Below are 21,113 nucleotides of genomic sequence, written 5' to 3' on the forward strand. Positions count from 1 at the left end.
TGCCTGCCTTAACACCTTCCAACGCCTTTCACCAACATCCCCTCTGGGCATTATGAGCCACAACCCGGGGATCTTGCAATGGAGTCAGGCTACTTTCTCAGAGGGAGAAACACCCGGGCCTTATTTGGGAACCTCCTGCCAGAGGACACAGTCCCCTGCAGTTTTCCCAATGACTGCAAAACAGTGCAAGAGTCCTATATCCATCCAGCTCCTTCAGGGAGGTGGAATCTACCAGCCAATCTACTTAAGGCTTCTTCAGCTGGCTATAGCTCTTTGCAGAGACTACAGCCTCCATAGCTGATTCAGAAGCTGTCCAAGGTCCTGATCTTGACTGAGCCTAGACTTTGACTGGACCCTGCCTGATTCCTGGCCATAGAACCAGGTGCAGGAATTCTGTTCCTCTTCCCTGTCTCATTTGCTGCTTTGAGGTTTCCTCTAAACATCTCATTTCTCTTCTCCTGTCACCTCTGTACTGCTGGTGAGTATTCTCCCTAAAACTCAGAGCCAGTGCATAGTTAAGCTATGGAACTCCCTCCCACAGGAGGAAGTGATGACTTGGAGGGCTTTAAAAGAGGATGGGACAAGTTCATGGAGGAGTAGAGGCCTATTGGTGGCTACGAGCCATGGTGGCTGGGCTCTGCCTCCAGAGTTGGAGGCAGTCGCTGGAAACCACAGGAGGGGAGAGCGCTCTTGTGTTTGATCCCTGCTTGCTGGTTTCCCAGTGGTGTCTGGTTGGCCCCTGCGAGGACAAGATGCTGGACTAGATGGGCCTTTGGTCTGATCCAGCAGGCGCTTCTGATGTTCTTATTTGAATAAACTCAAAAGATGCCCTGGTTTACATGATGCCTTCCAGATAGCACTGTTGGGTTCAGTGTTGGGCATCCTGGATACTGTGAAACTGGGGTCCCCCTGACTATTCCTAAGACCTTCTCCCATTCAGAGTCTCCCAGAGTCTCTGCAGTGCACAAGGAGGGATGGAGAGGCCAAGCTGTTCCAAGCTTAACGCTCTTCTATAAATCAGCCTCGGAGCCAGTCCAAATGTCTGGGCAGGAGGCTCTGTCTGCTGTTTCTCGTTGCTCTGTCAGCAAGACGAATGGACAGCGTTCCTTACTGCAGCAGTGGCTGGCGTGTGCAGATGGATGATGCATCTCACGTCTGGTCTGGCTGCATAGATGGCAGAGTGCAGGCTGAACCTACGGGTATCCACTGGGAAGCTGGTGCTGCCTGCCTCCACAACCTCTCCCAGGATGTTCACTTTCACCTGCAGTGCAAAAGAAAAGGTGGAAGCACAGATGGGTGAGACGTTAGGGTGCTGAATTGTACCCTAAAGGTGATGTCCGGATGGCAGCTTCCTTTTGGAGATAGAGTGGGTAGGGGATGCAGTCTTTCCCAAACCAAGTGGCAAGCTAGGTTGACAAGTGCCATGGTAAATACATTTTTGACAATATTCAAGGCTCATGGCAATCCAGCTACAATCCTCTCATGAGGGAGTCTGCCTGCTGCATCTCTACATGAGTCACTGCTCTGGTTTTGCAAGCTTCCAATAATACCCACAGTGAATGAGTGATGCAATTGCACCTCATGCAGAGACACAGTGGAGCTTCTCAACCTCGCTGGAGGCTGACTCTTCCACCTCTGCATGTTACTCTTCTAGAATTGCAGACCTCCACTCAGGTCTAGAGATGCGGCAGAAGTCTCTGCCATCAGATGCTCTGCTTGCTGTATCTTTGTGTGAGTCATTGATCTGCGAGTGCCACCTGGCTGGGCAGAGGAAAGCCCAAGGCAGTAACGTTGCAGAAATACAGAGGACTGGAATCCCCGCCCCCCAAGGACAGACAATTCTAAACCTTACCCATTCTAAGAAGAAATATTTTCAGTCACAAGAGTGACAGGTACTTCCCATTTTAATTCAGACCCAGAGTGTGCCCTTTTATCAGAATTCTGCACTTTCTCATTTTACCCCCTCTCAACCCACACCCTACCCCAGCAATCCTTTGCACATCAGATAGCAAAATATGAAACAGAGACCTCACCCTTCCAAGCCTCTCTGCAGTTGGTGATTCTTAGGTTTTATAAGGCTTACATTGCCTCCTCCAACCTCCAGGTATTTTAGTCTCCAGTTCCTATCAGCTGACCAAGTCATTTGCCCTCCATGATGCCAAGGGAACTGGGGGTGAAGACTCCGTCCCTTGTCCCTCACGAGATGTGTTGTCTGACCCTCAAGGGAGGTGTTGTACTTATTTATTAATAATGCCTTAAGTGTGAAGATGCTCAAACCCTCAAGTTAGCCAGTTGTGGAAATGGAGAGAGGAAGAGGAGTCTTGTGTGCTCACCAGGCTAGAAGCTGTAACTTCAGGGCAGGAAAGGCCCACAGGGCAAATCAGGAAGTGGTCCTGTTCTTTGCTGACTCTCAGCTGTGAAAGGAAGACAAGAAGAGAATGGTGAGCTCAAGTCTTCATTTGGGAAGTCTTCATTTGGGAAGGGAAGGTTCTTCCCTTCATTTCGTTATTTCCCTCTGAGTCTTCATCCACCTTTAAGACACCGTTTATTATTTCTGCCATTTCTTACTATAAGATCCCAGGATGGCTTATGACAATATAATTTACCATTATAAAAACAGATAAAACAATTACAGGTATAAAAACAAGTAAAATTGTTCCAGTCAGCTCAGAAAAGTGTAAATTATGCCAAAGAGGTGGGTCCCACAAAACAAAAAAACAAAACAAAACAAAACACACCCTAACTGCAAAGGGTGTCAGTATCTGGTGAAACCTATACAATGAAGATGGTAGAACACCTCTGTGGGGAGGGAGGTCCACAGTTTAGTGGCTACCGCAGGGGAAGTCCTCTCCTGAGCTGCCATTTCCCGGGCGAAACATCCAAGAGGGTCAGCAGAGATGGAGACCATCTTTCAGATATTTGGGGCCTAAGCCGCTCAGGGCTTTAAATACTGTTACACGTCACCACAAACTCTGAGTGTTGAAAGACTGACTCCAGGGGTTCCAGGCACTTACTTTACTTGGAATGAAGGTCAGCAGAGACTGTGGGGTCTTTAGGACGTATGATTTCATTTACAAACATCTACAACCTGAGCATAAGATGGAGGGGCTCACAGCATTGACACCCCAACAGATCTTGCTTCTCTATTAGTCACGGCTTTGGATCCAGCACAGAGCAAGCTGGTCCCTGTGTCTCCAGCTTCCAGCCTGCTTCCACCTCAGCCCTTTCACACACACCCTGGCTATTGTTTTCTTACCTAGAAGCTGGATGGGGGGTGGGGGTGGAGGAAAGAGGGAGCATAGCCTGGAGGGCCACCTCACTTAGCTGTAGCTTTTACACCCTACCTCATTCTTTTGGGACAGTTAAGGTCACTGTCTTAAAAAGAAACTTGTCTGACCAGTTCGGCAACCACCTGTTAGATTTTGGCCCTCACTGGGTACAGGAGCCCAAGAATTAGGACTCAGGGCATCATCCAAACTGACCCCACCAAACACACAACAATATCATTGCAAGGACCTTCTTGCCTTGAGCCAAAGGGGATAAAGTGTGTATTGACCAAGAAAAAGGAGATTTCAAGGCGTCTTGTTTCCTGGCCACTGAAGGAGCCCCTGAGCAAAGTGGGTGGTGGGTGGCAGGGAAGGGATCCCTCACCGTGACGCAGGTGCTGCTGAGCTGCGCCCAGCCATAGAGATCCAGCAGCCGGTAGACGCTGCTGACTTTGCAGCGCATGAGCCTCTCCCCTTTGGCGAAGGACGTTGAGTCAATGCCCTGGAGGTCATTGATGGGGGTCACCGTGGAGAGGTCTGCGGGAGAGAAAGTGCACAGGAGGGGTCAGCTGGTTAAACAAACACAGTCAAGGCATCGCTGGAGCTGGGTGAGACGGTCCATTTGCATGTTCCACCCATGGCTCTGGAAAAGCACATTGCCTCTCACTTTCCTCCATTCCTTGTGGATGATTTAATTTTCTATTTGAAACAGAGGTGGGGAACCTATTTGACGCCACCCGACACATTCTTATCCAGATAGGCCTTGCAGACCAAATTTGACAGGTGGGTGGGAAATTGCTTGATGTCACAATGACACCAGATTCAAGGTGCCTTGAAGTTCTGAAATCAGGACTTCAAAGCACCATTTAAGGTACCGCTGAAATGAAGATCCCCTCCTGGCTTTAGCAAACGATTATGAATCTGGAAGAACATACGAAGAGCCTGCTGGGTCAGGCCAAAGGCCAATCTAGCCCAGCATCCTGTTCTCCCATTGCTGCCTCTGACCATGAAAGCAGAGCAGAGCCATTGTGGCTCATAGCGATATGGCTTTGCCCTGCCCTCTTTTAAAGCCATGCAAGTTGGTGGCCATCACTGCCTCCTGTGGGAGTGAGTTCCATAGTTTAACTCTGTGCTGTGTGAAGGAGAACTTTCCTTTATCTGTCTTGAAGGGGCTGGCATCAGATGCCCTGCTAAAATGGAGGGGGGACACTTCAATTTAGCCGGGGACTTGACGCAAGTGACTTTCTGAATCAGGAAAGCGTTTGCATGGAATCTGGTCAAACTGAGCAGGGCTCTACCCCACCCCCACCCCACTGGTCAGCTGGTGGGCAGGGAGTTACAGGTGAAACTTGGAAAATTAGAATATCGTGGAAAATTAGAAATCAGAAAAAAAATCAGAAAATTAGAATATGAAATGAAATCAGCAAAACAAGGACTGCAAATAGAGCAATATTGGACCTCTGAGAAGTGGAAGCATGCATATGTACTCAGTACTTGGTTTGGGCCCCTTTTGCATCAATTACTGCCTCAATGCGGCATGGCATGGATGCTCTCAGCCTGTGGCACTGCTGAGGTGTTATGGAAGACCAGGATGCTTCAATAGTAGCCTTCAGCTCTTCTGCATTGCTCGGTCTCATATCTCTCATTTTTCTCTTGGCAATGCCCCATAGATTCTCTATGAGGTTCAGGTCAGGCAAGTTTGCTGGCCAATCAAGGACAGTAATCCTATGGGCATTGAACCAGGTTTTGGTACTTTGGGCAGTGTGGGCAGGTGCCAAAGTACTGCTGGAAAATGAAGTCAGCATCCCCATAAAGCTCGTCTGCGGAAGGAAGCATGAAGTGCTCCAAAATCTCCTGGTATACGGCTGCGTTGACCCTGGACTTAATGAAGCACAGTGGACCAACACCAGCTAATGACATGGCTCTCCAAATCAACACAGACTATGGAAACTTCACACTGGACTTCAAGCATCTCACATTGTGTGCCTTCCCATTCTTCCTCCAGACTCTTGGTCTTTGGTTTCCAAATGAGATGCAAAATCTGCTCTCATCCATGCCACACCGCACTGAGGCAGTAATTTTCTGAGATTGTTAATTTGGGGTTTTCATCAGCTGTACGCCATGATCATCACAATTATAACAAATAAAGGCTTGACATCTCTCGCTTTGCATGTCATGAGTCTATCTCATATATTAGTTTCACCTTTTAAGTTGAATTACTGAAATAAACGAACTTTTCCACGATATTCTAATTTTCTGAGTTTCACCTGTAAATCCTGCTGCTTTGGTTACATGCACCTGTTCCTGGCTGGAAACAGGCATGGGCAGCCAATGCAGGATTTAATCCTGACCTTCTGGCCCATCAGCTGACCTTACAACAATTTGGCTAGGCCAAACCATCACTTCCTCCTACCATTTCAGGAGAAAGACCCTCCCTCACTGGCCTTCAAGTATCTCAAGGGACAGGATGGAGAGAGAGGAAGGCGGTCAGGAATTATGGCTGGGGTGGGGGTAGCTGCAGAACGAAGAGTTGGATCCCTTTTGGGGCTGGCAGCTCATGTGTCAGGTGGGTGGGGGTTCTGCAGAAGTGAATGCTGAGAGCAATGTGTGGGTCCGCCAAATTCAAAACAAGGTTGAAAAGTGGGGGGCGGGCATCCCATGAGAAGGCCAGGTCAGGGTACAGTGTGGGGCAAAAGGCTGAGCACAGGCAGGCCTTGCTGGAGTCACTGGGGCCGCATTCACACCATACATTTAAACCACTGTGACACCACTTTAAACAGTCACAGCTCCCCCCAGAAAAACTTCTGGGAGCTGTGGTTTGTTAAGGGTGCTGAGCATTGTTAGGAGACCCCTTCCCTATTCCCCTCCCAGGGCTACCGTTCTCCATGGAGAGGGGCTGATTATTAGACCGCTCTAGGCATTGTAGTTCTGGGAGGGGGATAGGGGTCTCTTCACAACGCTCAGCCCCATATATATTCTTTGGGGGAAGCCGTACGTGTTTAAAAAGTGGTATGATATTCCTTCAGATGTAATGGTGTGAATGACACCTGTGTGGTGGCCAGGAGGCTTGTGTTGATGTGAGGCACAGGCAGATTTGTAGGCGAGAGGAGGGAGGGAGGAGGAAAGGGGCTCAGGAGACGGAGAAGGTGCTTTGGCACCAGACCCATTCGTACAAGGGATGCCAACTTACTCAAGGGCGAAGGCGGGAAGACGGAAGGGGCAGTGCTGGCCATGAAGTCTGCAATCTGCCGGAGGGCCCAGATATTGGAGTTGTTTCCTTTCTTCATTTGCTCCTGGATGAGGCTCTCCAGCTCCTCCCTGAAAGACTGGGGTGGGGGAAACCCACAGAGACCCTGAATGATCCAGGCTGCAGCAGCTCTGAGTCTTCCTCCTCCTCCTCCTCCTCGGTACCCTTCAAACTCTGACATTTGTTTGCTCAAGAATGACCACTTCATTCATTTGGATATTCAGGAACCAGAGAGAGACCCTTTCATCTGCCCAGGAAGACTCTCTGGCTGGTCCAAAAGTGGTCATTCTTACAATAAAGGGAGACTTCATTGTAAAACCACTGCAGGGCATGAGAAGTAGCGCCAGCATTGCCACTGTTTTTTGGGCAAGATCTTGCGAGATCTCACCCACGTCCCGCAAGATCTCACCAGAACCAACCTCTACTCAGCTAGGTAAGGGATGCTTTGGTGGCAGGGCAGCGCAGCATTTCCTGTTTCACCTCAAATGGTGCAATGGGATGAATCATCCCTGAACCACTGAAGGACTCTGGATTCAATCACAGTAATGGCTTTCTATCCCACTGCAGCTGTTAATTAACTTCACAGCACTGGGATCATTGTTAATCTTTAAGGTAGACACATAATTTGGGGAAATGAGAAGTGGAATTGTAACATTTATTGGTTTCCATAGCCGTGTGTGTGTGGTAAAGGGGGGGGGGGGGGCTTTCCTATTGCCAGGAGTCAGAAACCCTTATTGATCAACTGCAAATCACCCAGGAGATCAGCTAGTACAGTAGACCCAAATATGCACAGCTCCTGAATCAAGCACAGGAGGAAAGTTTGAACAAAAGAATGTAAAGAATTACTTTGATAAAATACATATTTTGTTATGTGCAAATGGCTTTAGATACCTATTAGGTCCATAAATTACCATATAGCATATATTCAACACAAGAAACAGTGACAATTTGTTGTTGACAAGGGACAGCTGGACATACAAAGGGCCCCAATATCTTCAGTAGCTTAGGGCCTCATCAAACCTAAATCTGGCCCTGCCTGTAGCCCAGAGCAGGTCATGTGGCCCTGCCTCAAGGTCAGACATGCTCACTGGCTCAAGCTGAGCTCTGCCGTTCCTGAGGGGAATGGCTCTTGCCTTGCTGCACGATGTCCCCCCACCCTGTCAAATCTGGCTTGCATCATTAAGGTGGGAGATACTCACAGGGCTTTGCAGAATCATGGTGACCCTTTTCTTCTGCTCCATCAGGTTGAAGTCTTGGCGCAGGTCGGCAGCCATGTTCCTGATGCGCAGGTACTCAGGGTCATCTTCTGAGAACCGGTCGAAGTAATGCTGGCTTTGGGTGGGGAGGGAGGAGACCTCCTCAGGGATGGTCTCGCTGCTCATTTTGGATGTTCTAGTCTACTTTGGGGACCTGCACAAACAAAGATGGAAAGGCCAATTGCATCCTCTCTCTCTAGAATCCTAGAACCATAGAAGTGCAGAGATGGAGGGGACTCCCAAGGGTAATCTAGTCCAAATGTCTGTAATGCAGGAATCACAGTTGAACAATCCCGGACAGATGGCCATCCAACCTCTGTTTAAAAACCTCCAGCGAAGGAGAGTCCATCACCTTCCAACTGCCAAACAGCTCTTGCCCTCAGAAAGTTCCTCATGTTTAGCTGGAATCTCCTTCCGTGTCATTTGAATCCTACCCTCTGGAGCAGCAAAAAACAGGCCTGTTCTATCTTCCATGTGGCACAGCCCTTTGGATATTTGAAGGTGGCTATTATGTCATCCACACTTCCCTTTGTCCCACAATTTCTTCCATTGGTCCGTGATTTCAAGGCACAAGTCCAATAGGTTTTCCCTTTGTCCCGCCTCTTTGCCCGAGAAAACCCTCTGTTTACCGCTGAATCGGAACAGAAGTCAACCCACAGGAAACCTGATTGATGAGCCCAGGCTAACCCTACCCAGCTCCCTCCCAAGGCTTGGTTTCCAGACCCTTCATCATCTTGGTCACCCTCCTCCGCACACCTTCCAGCTCTAATATCAACACAGCAATGTTAAGAAATTGCCCAAGCCTCCTTCCCCAGAATCCAGCACTTTAATGTCAGAACGCACCTCTTGACAATGCTTGAGGGGGTTTATATACTTCTGGGATCACAGGGGGAAGTGGGCAGGGTGTGTGTGTGTGGGGGGGGAGCTGCAGGCTGAGTCACAAACAACTGCATATCAGGCTGACAGAAAGCCCCGGCGTAAATTACACATTGCAGCAAATCTTCTCTGTTCATTATTGCTAAAAACGTTTAATTACAGCCAAGGAGCCCAGATGGCATGTGGCTTGAAGGCAAAAGCACGTGAGTCTCTTACTTCCAGCAAGAAGAGTAGGCAGAAAACCTAGAGAGACCTGAAACCGTTACTCATCTGGTCGCCTATGGCGAGGAAGAATCTTCTCCAGGGGACCAAGCCTAACAAAAAGCCACAAATTACTTACTCAAAGTATATGTGATCAGGGAGGAAGAGAACGTTATTTGCACGGTTGTAATGCTCTTATTGTGGGTGGTGCTGTGGGTTAAACCACAGAGCCTAGGACTTGCTGATCAGAAGGTTGGCAGTTCGAATCCCCACAACGGGGTGAGCTCCCGTTGCTCGGTCCCTGCTCCTGCCAACCTAGCAGTTCGAAAGCACATCAAAGTGCAAGTAGATAAATAGGTACCACTCTGGTGGGAAGGTAAACGGCGTTTCCGTGTGCTGCTCTGGTTCGCCAGAAGCGGCTTAGTCATGCTGGCCACATGACCCGGAAGCTGTCTGCAGACAAACGCCGGCTCCCTCGGCCAATAAAGCGAGATGAGCGCTGCAACCCCAGAGTTGGCCACGACTGGACCTAATGGTCAGGGGTCCCTTTACCCTTTAATGCTCTTATTGCACTACTTAGAAGCAGCTGGACCAGCCTAAGTGTTTGGTGCCACATATGATTCTCCCTCCCAGCAGAGCATCCAGCACAATCATCCCCCCCCCCCGCCATGTCTTGTGAAGGCTGCTAGGAGGGTATGCTGTTCCCTTGTTTGCACTAGGTCAGACTTGCTCCCTTCCCTTCTGCCATCCCTTATGGCATCCGTAATCTGCCAGCTGAGAGGGTCTGCTTCCCTTGGTCTCATGGTATGGCCAGCCCCTGACAAACAGGGCTGCAAACAGGAAAGGTGTGTTTTACTTATTTATTTCAGAAAATTTATACACTGCTTGACTGTAAAAAAAAACAACAAAAAAAAAACACTGTTAGTAAGAAGACTTAACTGTGTTTATGCACTGAAAATCAATGAACAAAATATGAAGAATTAACAGCAAAAATGCAAGACATTCGAAAAGTTGACATAACAGCAGACTAAAAACAGATCGAAACCTGTATGAACTTTCCAAATGTCTGGGTAGGTTTGTCTGACCAAGAAGGTTTTAGCAAGTGCTGAGAAGAGTTCAGTGAAGGAGCCTGACTGCTGTCAAGAGGCAGGGAGTTCCAGAGTGTAGCTGCTACTGCTGCTGCACTAAAAGATTGGTTCCATAGAAATGCGGAAGGGGTCCTTATGTGACACCTGTAACAGAGCCAGTCTCGCCAATCGAAGCTGTCAGTTGGGCGTATATGGGCAAGGCGATCTCACAGGTAAACTGGTCCCAAGCTAATATACTAATAATACTACGAACTTTGCCCAGAAGCAAACTGGCAGTCAGTGCAAGACCCTGAGCAACAGTGCCGTGTGCTGACAAGGCCTTATGTAGCCCATCCCCTGGAGCAGAATTTCATTCCTTGGGCCTCTGGGCTTGCATGTGTGTGTGTCTGGGGCACATCTCTCACTCTCCCGTCAAAATATTTGAACACATGCTGGCTGTTAGCATTGATGAATGGACCAAAAACCCAACACACGCTGTGTTCACACAACATTCCTTTCTAGAATCAATGGAGGCAGAGTGCTTGTTTCTTCCACGTAGTTTGTTCACAATCCAGATATATTGCACATTATTCTTGCCCCTGAAAACTGCTTCCTGAGAAACTGGTTTCATTTTTAATATAAGAACTCAGCTCGATTCTGCATTACCCTGCAGCACATCCATTTGAAAACAGAGGAAGACAGGTGTAGGTGGTTTGGGCAATGGCGGTGTGTGTGTGTCTCTACCCCCACCCAGTGATGTTGTGGGTGAGCATAAACCAAGATCACAACCCCCACTTCCTTCTCTATTCACCTGGGGCAAATGGAAAAAGTAAGGATAGCCTCATCAAAGGGAGGGTTTTTTATTGCCTATCAACTCACCAAACCCAGCAGTGTAGATGGCAGGATCTAGACTCAACCTGGATGGAGAACAGCATGCTGAGGAAGAGCATGAACAATGCTGGATTGAGTAAAAAAATCACATTTTTGTGTGACAAACAAGTCACTGTGTACACAGCCACAGTATTGGGGAGTGTAATGTATTTGTGGGTAATCACAGAATTGTCGAGTTGGGAGGGATCCCAAGGGTCATATCGCCCAACCTCCTGCAGTCACAAATGTCGAGATTTGAAAAACACACATGGAAGAGGCTATTGAGAATTTAAAAGTAAGAGGCACATATAATGAAAAGTTATGACTCTGCCGTGTGCCTTTCCGCCCTGCTTTGAACCCCTCAGCCTGGGCACTCATGTCACTCCCCAGGCTGGCACATTAGATGACCTGCTCTGGGGATCCTGAATTCAGACAACACTTTTGCTTTCCATTCCTCTCCAGTGTCAGCTTGTGTTTGGATGGAGACTTCTCTCGAACTTTGCAGAACAACCACTTCCTTTTCGCCTCTTACTCTTCCAGGGCAGTGCCATGTTTGTTACCGTTGCCTGGTAACCCAGATGCACCAGGACTTAAAAATAAAGATCTGAGTGGGATTAAGAGAGGAGGGAAGCTGGAAAGGTCTTCCTGCCTTTCAGCCAGGTGCCAGTTGGGATGGGAAGGGGCACTATGGAAAAAGGGTTATATACATGATATATGATATCAGAGAAGTAAACGAAAATGCCTTGGGCAGGTCTGCTCACATGGTTTAGGCATCATCTAACTTTCATGCAAGGTTATTGCATGCTTGCAAAATAAACAAACAAATAAATAAATAAAATCCCCCAGCATTTGAGCAAGCAGAACTGCTAGAAATTTTCCCACAATAGGAGCCGGCAGGAGGAATTGTGTCTGCAAAACCCCTCTTTTGTGTCGCCCTTGACACAGAGCTGCGCTTGCACATTCTTGTCGACCCAGATTGCTTTTAGCTGGCTGCCTGCCAGCCTCTCTGTCCTGCAAACAGCTCTTAGTCCGCACCGCAGGATGGTCACTAGTTCAAAGCTTGTCCTCACATGACTGCCTTATGAACTCAGACTGGACCCCATCTCCCTCCAGCAAGGTTTGGAGACTGGCAGTGTCAAAGGCCACCTCTGACTGTACTGTTCCAATGCATGGGGAGAAGGAAGGCCTGTGTCCCATGTGGGACCTGCCCTCTCCTGACACCTTTGCAGCCTTAAAGGGCTTAACAGTATATAATAATCTGAAAGGCTTGCAAATGGCTACATGGTTACAGCTACACCCTGGTGCTTAGACCATGAGTAGGATACTAGCTTCCAAAGCTGTAAAGCTAAGCGGAGGCTAAATCTCATCACCACTGGGCTCCATTCTCTGCCCAATGGCTAGCAGGGCCACAATGCAAGAAAAAAAATATATAAATTGGCTTTGCCAGGATGAGGCAGACATGAGGGACCCAAATGAGGGTAACAGTAGGAGCTGAGGCATGAGCAGAGGACTGGTGCAAGACTTACTTCACCAGAGGGGCCTGTTTAAAGCAAGGAGAGAGCCCAAATGCCCCTCTCCATACCTCCACTGTCTTCTGAGTCTGTAGGTGGGCAAGGAGGGAATTAACAACATTGTTAGGAGAAGGAAAGAGCCACTGTGCACCTGGTCAGCAGCCTGGAAGCACAGGTGGGGAATGCCTAAGGAAATGCTCACAGCTGTGGCTGGCCAGGCTAAGATGGGGCTGGAAGCTCAGGGCAGGTGATCGCTGCACCTATGGCTGACTCAGATGGAAACCGCCTTAATAGTAGTGCCCTATTTAAGGGGGAAAGAGACAAGCCCCAAGGGTTGCCACAACTCTCCAGGGTAGATGTGGGGAGGAGACCAAGGGGGTGAAGCAGGATGTCACAGCACAAAGGGGGACCAAGCGACCCAGGCTGGGTGATGGGGCAGCTGAGGCAAGGGGAGCTGAGGGACTGTCACATGCGGAGAGGAAGCAAGGACAAAGAGGAGAGAAGCCAGATCCAGGAGAGATGCCAGGGTGGGGGTGGAACTTTCTTGGACTTGAGATGAGGCCACCTCCCTCTCAACGCTGCACCAAGCACCGACTGCGACAAGTTTCCACACAATGCAGCCTTAATCCTGGAATCCTCCATGTTTCCCCAGCATTGCTTCCACCTTCCCCATTTTGGGGGAGAGATGTGGAATTGCAGCCCCAAAGGTAGGGTTGAGGCACGGTGGGAGGTGCTGACATGTTGAGTTTGAGAGAGGTAAGAAGCAGGCGGCCATGGGGAAGAGGAGAAATGAGCAGTTCTTGGCAGTGGCAGCTCAGCAGGTGCCCCACCTTACCAACCTGTGATGCCAGCTCTGGATTCAGCATCTGGCCTCCAGGACTCTGGAAGGAACAGCACCCCACCAGGCCTGGAGCTAAGCACCCAGCCTGGCCCTAACACCCCCCTGCTTTGGCCCAACACCCCTTCATCCTCCCTCCGCTGTCTCTTGGGGGCTCTGTCTGGGAAGGAGAAATTCATTGCTACCCAGGCTGCTGCTCTCCCCAGCTTTTAAATATCTGTCACCCCAGGCAGCTTGAACATGGCTAGGCTGCCCAGTTCTGCCCATGGCAACCATGTGCCTCCACTCCCAGACACAAAGGGCCCATTGTCAAGGATCCCGGATGAGAAGGAGTCTCTCTCCGCGCGTCGCTTGAAAACCCAGGAGGAATCCGCAGATGGCAGATGTGGACGGAAGACAATCAGGCAGATCACGAAAAGGCTTCCACAGCCCAGAAGGGTGTGTGACAGCAGCACATTCAGGCAAGGAGGGCTGGGAGCAGCCTGGGGCCACAGGGCACGTTGGCGTATGAGCCAGCTCTGGCATATGGTGCTTTGGCAATCTCATTGTGCCAGGCAGCGGGCGGCAGCCAGATTGTCTTACACAGTGCAGCAGAGTTGCCCACTGGGGGAAGAGCTGGAGTTTTTACAGGAGAAGAGTCCCCTGGGAGTGGGGGGTGGAAGGCAAACAGCGAGGAAACAACAAGAGCCGGGAAGACTCTCTGAGCTTCTCCTTCCCTGGGCTGGAGTTGGAAATTCTGTCTGCAAAGCAGAGACCCTAGGGAAGGTGGGAGTGGGCGGCCCTCTGGGTTAGCCGGGGGCTCTGCAATCTGGGATTCTCTTAGCAAATGATAGGGCTCAGTTATCTGCATGCTTTCATTTTCTGCCCTATTGGATTGCCCCACCAACAACTCTACAGATGCCGTTCCATAACAGGATGGCATCTACACATGCAAAGAAACATACACACACTTCGTAAGGAGTTTAATTCTAGAATCCTCTCCAGCAGCCTGTTTTGTTATAGCTGCAGTTGTAAGTAAGAAAAGGTGAAAGCTTGTCAAAAAGAAGGAAATCAAAAATGGGGGAGGGAGTTGCAAAATGAAATTCAGGGAGCTCAGAGTTTCTTGGGGGGTTAAAAAACCCCTCCTTTTTGCTACTCATGCTGAGAACAACTTGCTATTTGCAAAATTGCACCTACATCCGTTTCTCATTAATGACAATGCATAAGAAATGCACCTTTTGAGACTCAGGAAAAGGAGATCATGGCAACATGAGGAAGTTCTAAACTTCCTAAACATACAATGTTCCAAGCATCTTTTTTGGTTTAATAAAACAAACCGTTTCCTCTTTTCCGTATCTATTTTTAAGGCAATTTTTATGGCACCCCTCTTCTCTCCCATTCCCCTGTGAATTTAGCAATCTCTTTTGGCCCTCTGCCCCCCCCCCCACTTTCTGCTGCTTGACCTCTCTGGAGGGACAGGATTCTTGGCACCAAACATTGGTAGCCTTTTTGAAGTTGATGTGACCAGTTGAGCCGGGCCTCAAAGTGGATTAATGGAATTGCCAAACAGGAGAGACGAACCAATAAAGGCAATTAAATTAAGCATCAATCATGTGTCTCTTTCCATGCACAACCATTGCTGCATGCTCAGCCAGAGTGGGCCTCTACACAGGGCGCACTTCTTTGGTGTGTCAATATAATCTGCTTGCCCCTGAAAACCTCATGCTATTACAGGGTCAGGGAAAGCAACCTCCTTCCTCCTCTGAGATAAGCTACAACTTGGTTCAAAATTTTGTTGCATGCACACCAATCTCTGAGCAACGAGAGGTTCTAGGAGTTCCTGCACTTGCCCAGGGTTTGGTTTCCTTAGCATGAAGGTCAGTGGAGACTGTGGTGTCTTTAGGATATACGGTTTTATTTACACAGACATACGACCTGAGCATAGGATGGAGGGGCTCACAGCATTAGTGCACTCATAGATCTTGTTTCCTCATTCTGTTCCCAGGGAAGCTCCCAGGGAGAGTCAGCACAGGTCCAGCACAGAGCAAGAGAAGCCTCTGTGTATCCAGATTCCAGCATCAGCCAATACTCTCACACAGCCCAGCTTCGCCTATTGTTCTCCATCTGAGAATGAGGTGGCATCCAGCCAGGTGAGGTGAGAAAAGGCCCAGCCATTTTCCTCTTTGCCCATACAAATGGCTGTACTTGGAATTGGCACCCATCTGTCTCAAGAGATAATGGAGTGTGCCTCTGAGGGTGAAGTCAAACCACTGTGTCAGCAGCACTGAAGTGATCTCCCCAGGGCACAAGCCTGGCCAGTGTGTATGGAGGTCCTGGGCTGCTCAGATGACAGGACTCCCCTCTTGGCCTCACTGATGGGGTCCAAAGGAAAGCAGAGCAAGGCGTTTGGCACCAGCTTGGCTGCAGGAGTTGCCAGATGGAGGCGTACAAGGTGCCTTCCAACTGCCTTAGGGACTCCACTCCAGATTTGGGCAGGGTTTACTCCTTAGCCTTTTCATCTCCTGAAGATGTCCTGCAAGGCAGTGGAGGTTTGGTATCAGAGTTTTCCTTCTCTTAGATGGACTACCTTCCTAGGTGGATGAGCCCCATTTGCCCCTCACTTCTCTCTACAGCATGTGCAGAAAGTGCCTTCTTGACTGTTGGACCCACTCTTGGTCTCGTCCACTCTATCCGCCGGAGTCTGTCTTCACATGCAGGGGAAGTCCCTAACTCACTGAGGGTTTGAGACCCATCGAATCCCCTCACCTGGTTTAGCTGGCCCGTCAAAGCTGTTCCTGGGATACGGCTGCTGTTGCTTGCTGACAGCTTCCAGGAGGCACTTGTGAGAACTTAGTGCATGCTGGGGACTAAAGATGGAGCATGATGTGCAGTGGCGTAGCGTGGGTTGTCAGCACCTGGGGCAAGGCAAGTAATTTGTGCCCCCTAACCCGTGGATTTGTGCCCCCTAACCCTAACCCCCAGATGTTGCGCCCGGTGCGGCCGGCCCCCCCTGCACCCCCACGCTACGCCACTGATGATGTGTCCTCCACAGAGATACCACCCCTCTCCCACCCCCCAGCCGTACTTCTGGCCAGCCAAAGCCATCACCTTAACAAAGGAACTGCTAGGCTGGTCCTCCAGGAGTTTTTGTACTCCAGCTCCCATCACCGCTTTCCGTTGGTCATGCTACCTGGGGCTGATGGGAGTTGGAGTTCAACAGCAGCTGGAGGGATACAGGTCCTGGGTTGGTCAAAGGAAAGCACAGAGCATTAACTGCACCTTAGTTTGGCAGGGTAAGAAAAGCTGTCCTTGTAAAGCGGCCAGGACAGCAACCCTTTCCAGTCCCCTTTGAGGGTGAGGGCAAATGCCGGCGCTGGGTGGGGGGAGAGGCAAACAGTGGGAGCAGCAACAGATGAGACTCTTAGCTTGGAATGTTGCAGAAATGCACAGAAGGAGGGAAGTTGTTGAAGAACAAAGGGTTCGGCATTTCGGAGGTTAATAAAAATGGCCTGATTTCACCAGGGGATTTGTAAAATGATCTGCCAGACACCCCCTCTGAAAGACACAAGGCGAGGAGGCAAAGAGACTAGATAGATGCTACCCAGATCAATAGACAAGAGCAATCAAAAAGCCACACACAGCAGCCTTCAGGTGCTGCTGCAAAGCTGGTCCTGCTACACTCTAAGGAAAACAACATGAAGCAAGGCTGCCCCATCCTCAGGGGTGGACATTTGAGCTTTAGATGCAAAAAACAAAAACAAAACAAAACCCTGCAGAAAAAATAATTTTGGTTAGCAATCAGGAATCAGCCGGGAATATTTCTTGCATGGCACCCTCATCCCCACACCAATGGAAAGCAAACAGGTCTTCTCATTCCAGCTCCTCATGGATTGTGCCCTGTGGGTCAGATCTGTATCCCACACTGTCTGCCCTTTGTTGGTCTCCAAAATCCATCTCTCGACATGGCGGACCCACCTTGCTGCCTTGCTTATAAAGATTACCTGCCAGTGGAACGAACTGCTTGCTCCACACACCCAGCTCTATTTCCTTCACACCTTAAAAGACACGCCTGCCAAAAGGTTTATTGAAAGTGCGAACACTGCGCTAGGCACACGGAGAAAGAGATGCTGTTAGTGGAAAACAGGCCTGGCCCCGAGTTCCTTAAAAATTAACTTATTTTAGGCATAACAGAATTAAGGAGGATTTAATATACAGTGGTACCTTGATTTAGGAACGTAATCCGTTCCGGAAGTCCGTTCTTAAACCAAAACGGTTCTTAAACCGAGGTGCGCTTTCCCTACTGAGGCCTCCCGCTCCTGGTGCCCTTCCACTGTTCAGATTTTGTTCTTAGACCAAGGTAAAGTTCTCAAACCAAGACACTATTTCCGGTTTTGCAGAGTTCTTAAGCTGAATCGTTCGTAAACAGGACTGTTCTTAAACTGAGGTACCACTGTATATCTTTTGGAGTTGGGAAAAAAATGCTTTTCTGGACAGAAACACTGATCATTATACAAAAATAAGTACAGGTGATGATATCCCAAGAATCCCTTAAAAAAAACCTCTCCATTGGTTACTTCACTCCGAGGTCATCAGTACTGATTTTCAGCTGATTACTACACTGCTAACAACAGCAAAACACTGTATTACATAAAAGTAGAAAAATAAAGATTCCCCGCTCCCCCACCATAACTGATTGGCAAGGAATAACTGGCAAACTATCTTCATGATAAAATCTAAATATTTTTTCATTTCTATTTATTCACAACACTATATATATATAGTCCCTTCCCTATCAAATGTCACTTTCTTTTTCCCCTTTCTATTTTGTAGAAACAAGGGTGTCTAATAGTTTTGGCAATGAATTGTGATAACGTTAATAAAAGAGAGAGATAGAGATTGGGGGGGGGGGAATCTTTATTTTTCCACTTTTATGTAAGTGTTTCACTGTTGTTAGACTCTTTTAAGCCTTATTTTCCTATCTCCTTCTTGTTCCCTCTGCCACATCAGCTGTTGCCTGACTCTTGCCAGACTCAGACTCCTCTCTTGCAGTGCCATAATGTACAGAGGGATTATTTTTCAGGTGGAAGAATATTAAAATGTCTCTGAAGGCATTTGGGCCATTAACAATTCAAAGCATGCAAAAAAAAAAAAAAAAAAAAGACCCAAGGCATTTTGTATTTCTTTTTGCTATGGCTTTCCAAGGTGCTCCTGACGTTCCCATGTTGAACTGTTTTAGGGTGTGCTGAGATTATTCATTGACAAGAGTCACTCTGGGCTATAATCAGGAGCAGATTTTTCTTTCTTCTTGCAGGTCTGACTCCTTAGCAGTCAGAAATGGTTTGGGGGGCAGAGATCTGGCTTAAATGGATCCTTACTGCTCAGTCTCATAGCTTCCACAAACGGGAAACTGACAAGGCCATAAAATAGGGTTACCAGACATCCCCGGTTCCCGGGGACAGTCCATGGATTTGCAAATCTGTCCCCGGACAAATTCCATCCCCGGAATGTCTCCAGATTTGAAAATCTGTCCCTGGAAAACATGGCAGCGGCAGCCTCAGCAGCCCGGAGCCAACCTGGTAGCACAGTTGGCTCTGGCTGGCTTCAGGAGTTGCTCGCTGCCATGGCACCTGCAATTTTCCTCGCCGGAAGTCCGCATATCATGTGTCATGTGCACAACACATCATATGAGGACTTCCGGTGAGGAAAAATGGTGGGTGCCACAGCATCTCCTGCCCCCTTCCCCCTTTGTTTTGACTGATGGGGGAGGCTCAGGAGTTGTGGGTTGGTAGCCAGTGCCCAGTTTTTTTAAAAACTCTGTGCATTTATGTTTTACAGGATGCGAAAGAAGAGCTTTGCACCTTGCCTGGCAGAGAAACCGTGCGCCTGGTGTCCCTTCTGGGCAACGGTCGCCCACCTGTGACTCCTGAGCCTCCCCCAATCTGTCAAAACTAAGGGGGCAGGGGGCAGGAGATCGGGGAAGGCCCGGGAGTCATGGGTCGGCACATTTATGTTTCACAGGGTGTGAAAGAAGGGCTTTGCACATTTATACAACATGCATGTGTGCTTGGGCCCAGGGTCTTTGGCCATACCATCCCCATTACTGACTCCCAGTTGCTACTCAGCTAACAAAACAAAACAAAACAATAAACAAAAAACACTGGTAACCATACCATAAAACAGATTTTTTGTGAAAGTGAAAAGGAGTAATAAACCTAGCAATAAAGAGCACTTTGAAATGGGCCTGGAAATGCCCCGAGAACCAGTGCAACTGATTCCATATCAGCTCCATCTAACTGGAGATCCCGTGGACAAAATCTGGGATCTTCTGAATTCAAAGCATGAAGCTGCAACTGGGCTCCCTTGCCAGTTCACGCCTGCCCTTTTCATTTCGCTCTTTGTGTAATTTTGCCTTTGCATTTACAGAACAACCAGGGATTCCCACCCCCACTCTTCTGATTATTTCAATTTGATTCAATTTAATCTAATAGTTATTGTCCCTCCTTGGTCTGTTATGGATAAGCTTAGCGTTCTTAAGTGGCACTTCAAACAGCAAAACAAAGCCATTGTGCAGGTCACATGATGAGAGCAATCAGGGCAGAGAAAACGAAGAGCTTCAGGATCACAAAAGAAATGCAAAGATGACAATCCCAGTCTGTTCTGGCTGGATTGCGATGGTCTCCTTCAAAACCTCCCAGTCTAGCAAGGTGACAAACTGGAAGGGAACAAAAATAGCTAATTTACAACATGACGACAGAACGCATCTAAAATCTCCAGATATGCTACGACAAGAAATCTGGAGGCATGAAAGCTCCATTTCTTGCGGAGGCCATGAAACAAGGAAACAGGGTCACTGGCAGATCAGCTGTGGGATATGATCAGCACCTCCCATCTGTCCCAGGGTAAACTGACAGCCCAGCTGGGCAAAAGGGCAGGCTGAGATGCTGTCTGACACACAGCGTGGCTGGGCTTCCTCCGAATGCATACCGATCGGTGCGCCTTGAAGACAAACAGGAGAGATGGAAGCAAGGGAACGCCTCCCCAAGTTCATTGCCCATTCCATGCCCCCAGCACCCTTCCCACACAACAGTGGTTTCCAAAGTGGGTGGCACTAGGTACCAGGAGGGTGCTAAGAGGAAAGGTGGGGGCGGGGGCCACTGGAGATGTAAATGACTATCAGACTTTGAAAAGCTGTTCTCACTGGACCACGTTCATCAATTTTGTTGAGTTAATTAAACCAAATAGTTTTAATTGAATTTTGATAAATGTGCAATGAATGGTTGCTATTTTATTGTGTTGTTGCCTTCCTTAGTGGGCTGTGCAAAGTGCTATTTGGAATAATGCTTTGGCTAGCTAGCGGGCTCTGGGGATGAGTCTGTAGAACCAAGGAGGCAGCGGCCTGAGAAATTTCGGGAAACGCTGATCTATAGCAACAATTTTCTCAGGGCAAACTGATACATCCATGGGGGGCAGTAGATCTGTCCCCCCCAGCTCTGCCTTTTCCTAAAGAGCTTGGGCCTTGATGTGCCTCAGTTTCCTCGGGGAGTGGCAGGCAGACATCAACATTATATGCTATGTGCCTGGGTGTTCCCTGGTGTGCATGTGATGTCCCAGTGTGGGTACTGGGGGCTGGCCTGAGGTGTCAGATCCGGGCAATGCCCCAGTCACCCCCAAGCAAAGGAGGCGCCCTCAGCAACCCCTTCTCTACAGCTCTGGCTTGAAGATGTGGTTCTCACACACGATGACTCCCTTGCAGCTTCTTCTGTTCACAGCCATGAAGGAGCTTGTGTGGCTACAGAACTGGCTACGGTTCCCTTCAAGGAACGCTTATGGAACCACTGGAAGAGAAGAGCGTGACCACTTTCTTAAAAGCCTTCAATTGACTCTGGTTACACATGTAAAGCTAGCTCTGCCCCCTGCCCAAGAATCCTGGGAACTGTAGATTACCCCTCACTGAACTGCAATTCCCAGCACCCTTAACAAACTACAGTTCCCAGAGTTCTTG

The 21,113-nt window shown here is 48.8% G+C and overlaps 1 protein-coding gene and 1 long non-coding RNA gene across 4 annotated transcripts in view; one reads left to right on the forward strand and one right to left on the reverse strand.

Annotated features, from left to right (window-relative positions):
* Window positions 1-21,113, forward strand: part of LOC310851240 — a 984,470-nt gene that overhangs the window by 48,474 nt on the left and 914,883 nt on the right. The gene's annotated exons all lie outside the window — the stretch shown is intronic.
* The window catches only part of ADD2 (adducin 2), a 77,601-nt gene that overhangs the window by 30,434 nt on the left and 26,054 nt on the right, over window positions 1-21,113 (reverse strand). For 2 of the 3 annotated variants that reach the window (XM_083753247.1, XM_083753248.1), the window contains exons 2-6: window positions 7,713-7,923; window positions 6,457-6,592; window positions 3,652-3,803; window positions 2,334-2,414; window positions 1,112-1,261 (exon numbers count right to left, since the gene is read on the reverse strand). In XM_083753247.1, the coding sequence (XP_083609373.1) occupies window positions 1,112-1,261; window positions 2,334-2,414; window positions 3,652-3,803; window positions 6,457-6,592; window positions 7,713-7,895 (702 nt within the window). In that variant the 5' untranslated portion in view covers window positions 7,896-7,923. Of the gene's footprint in view, window positions 1-1,111; window positions 1,262-2,333; window positions 2,415-3,651; window positions 3,804-6,456; window positions 6,593-7,712; window positions 7,924-21,113 lie in introns of those variants that run through there. The other variant, XM_083753249.1, reaches the window with a different exon arrangement.

Source organism: Podarcis gaigeae (assembly GCF_964106915.1).
Source record: "Podarcis gaigeae genome assembly, chromosome: 8".
Classification (NCBI taxonomy): Eukaryota; Metazoa; Chordata; class Lepidosauria; order Squamata; family Lacertidae; genus Podarcis; species Podarcis gaigeae.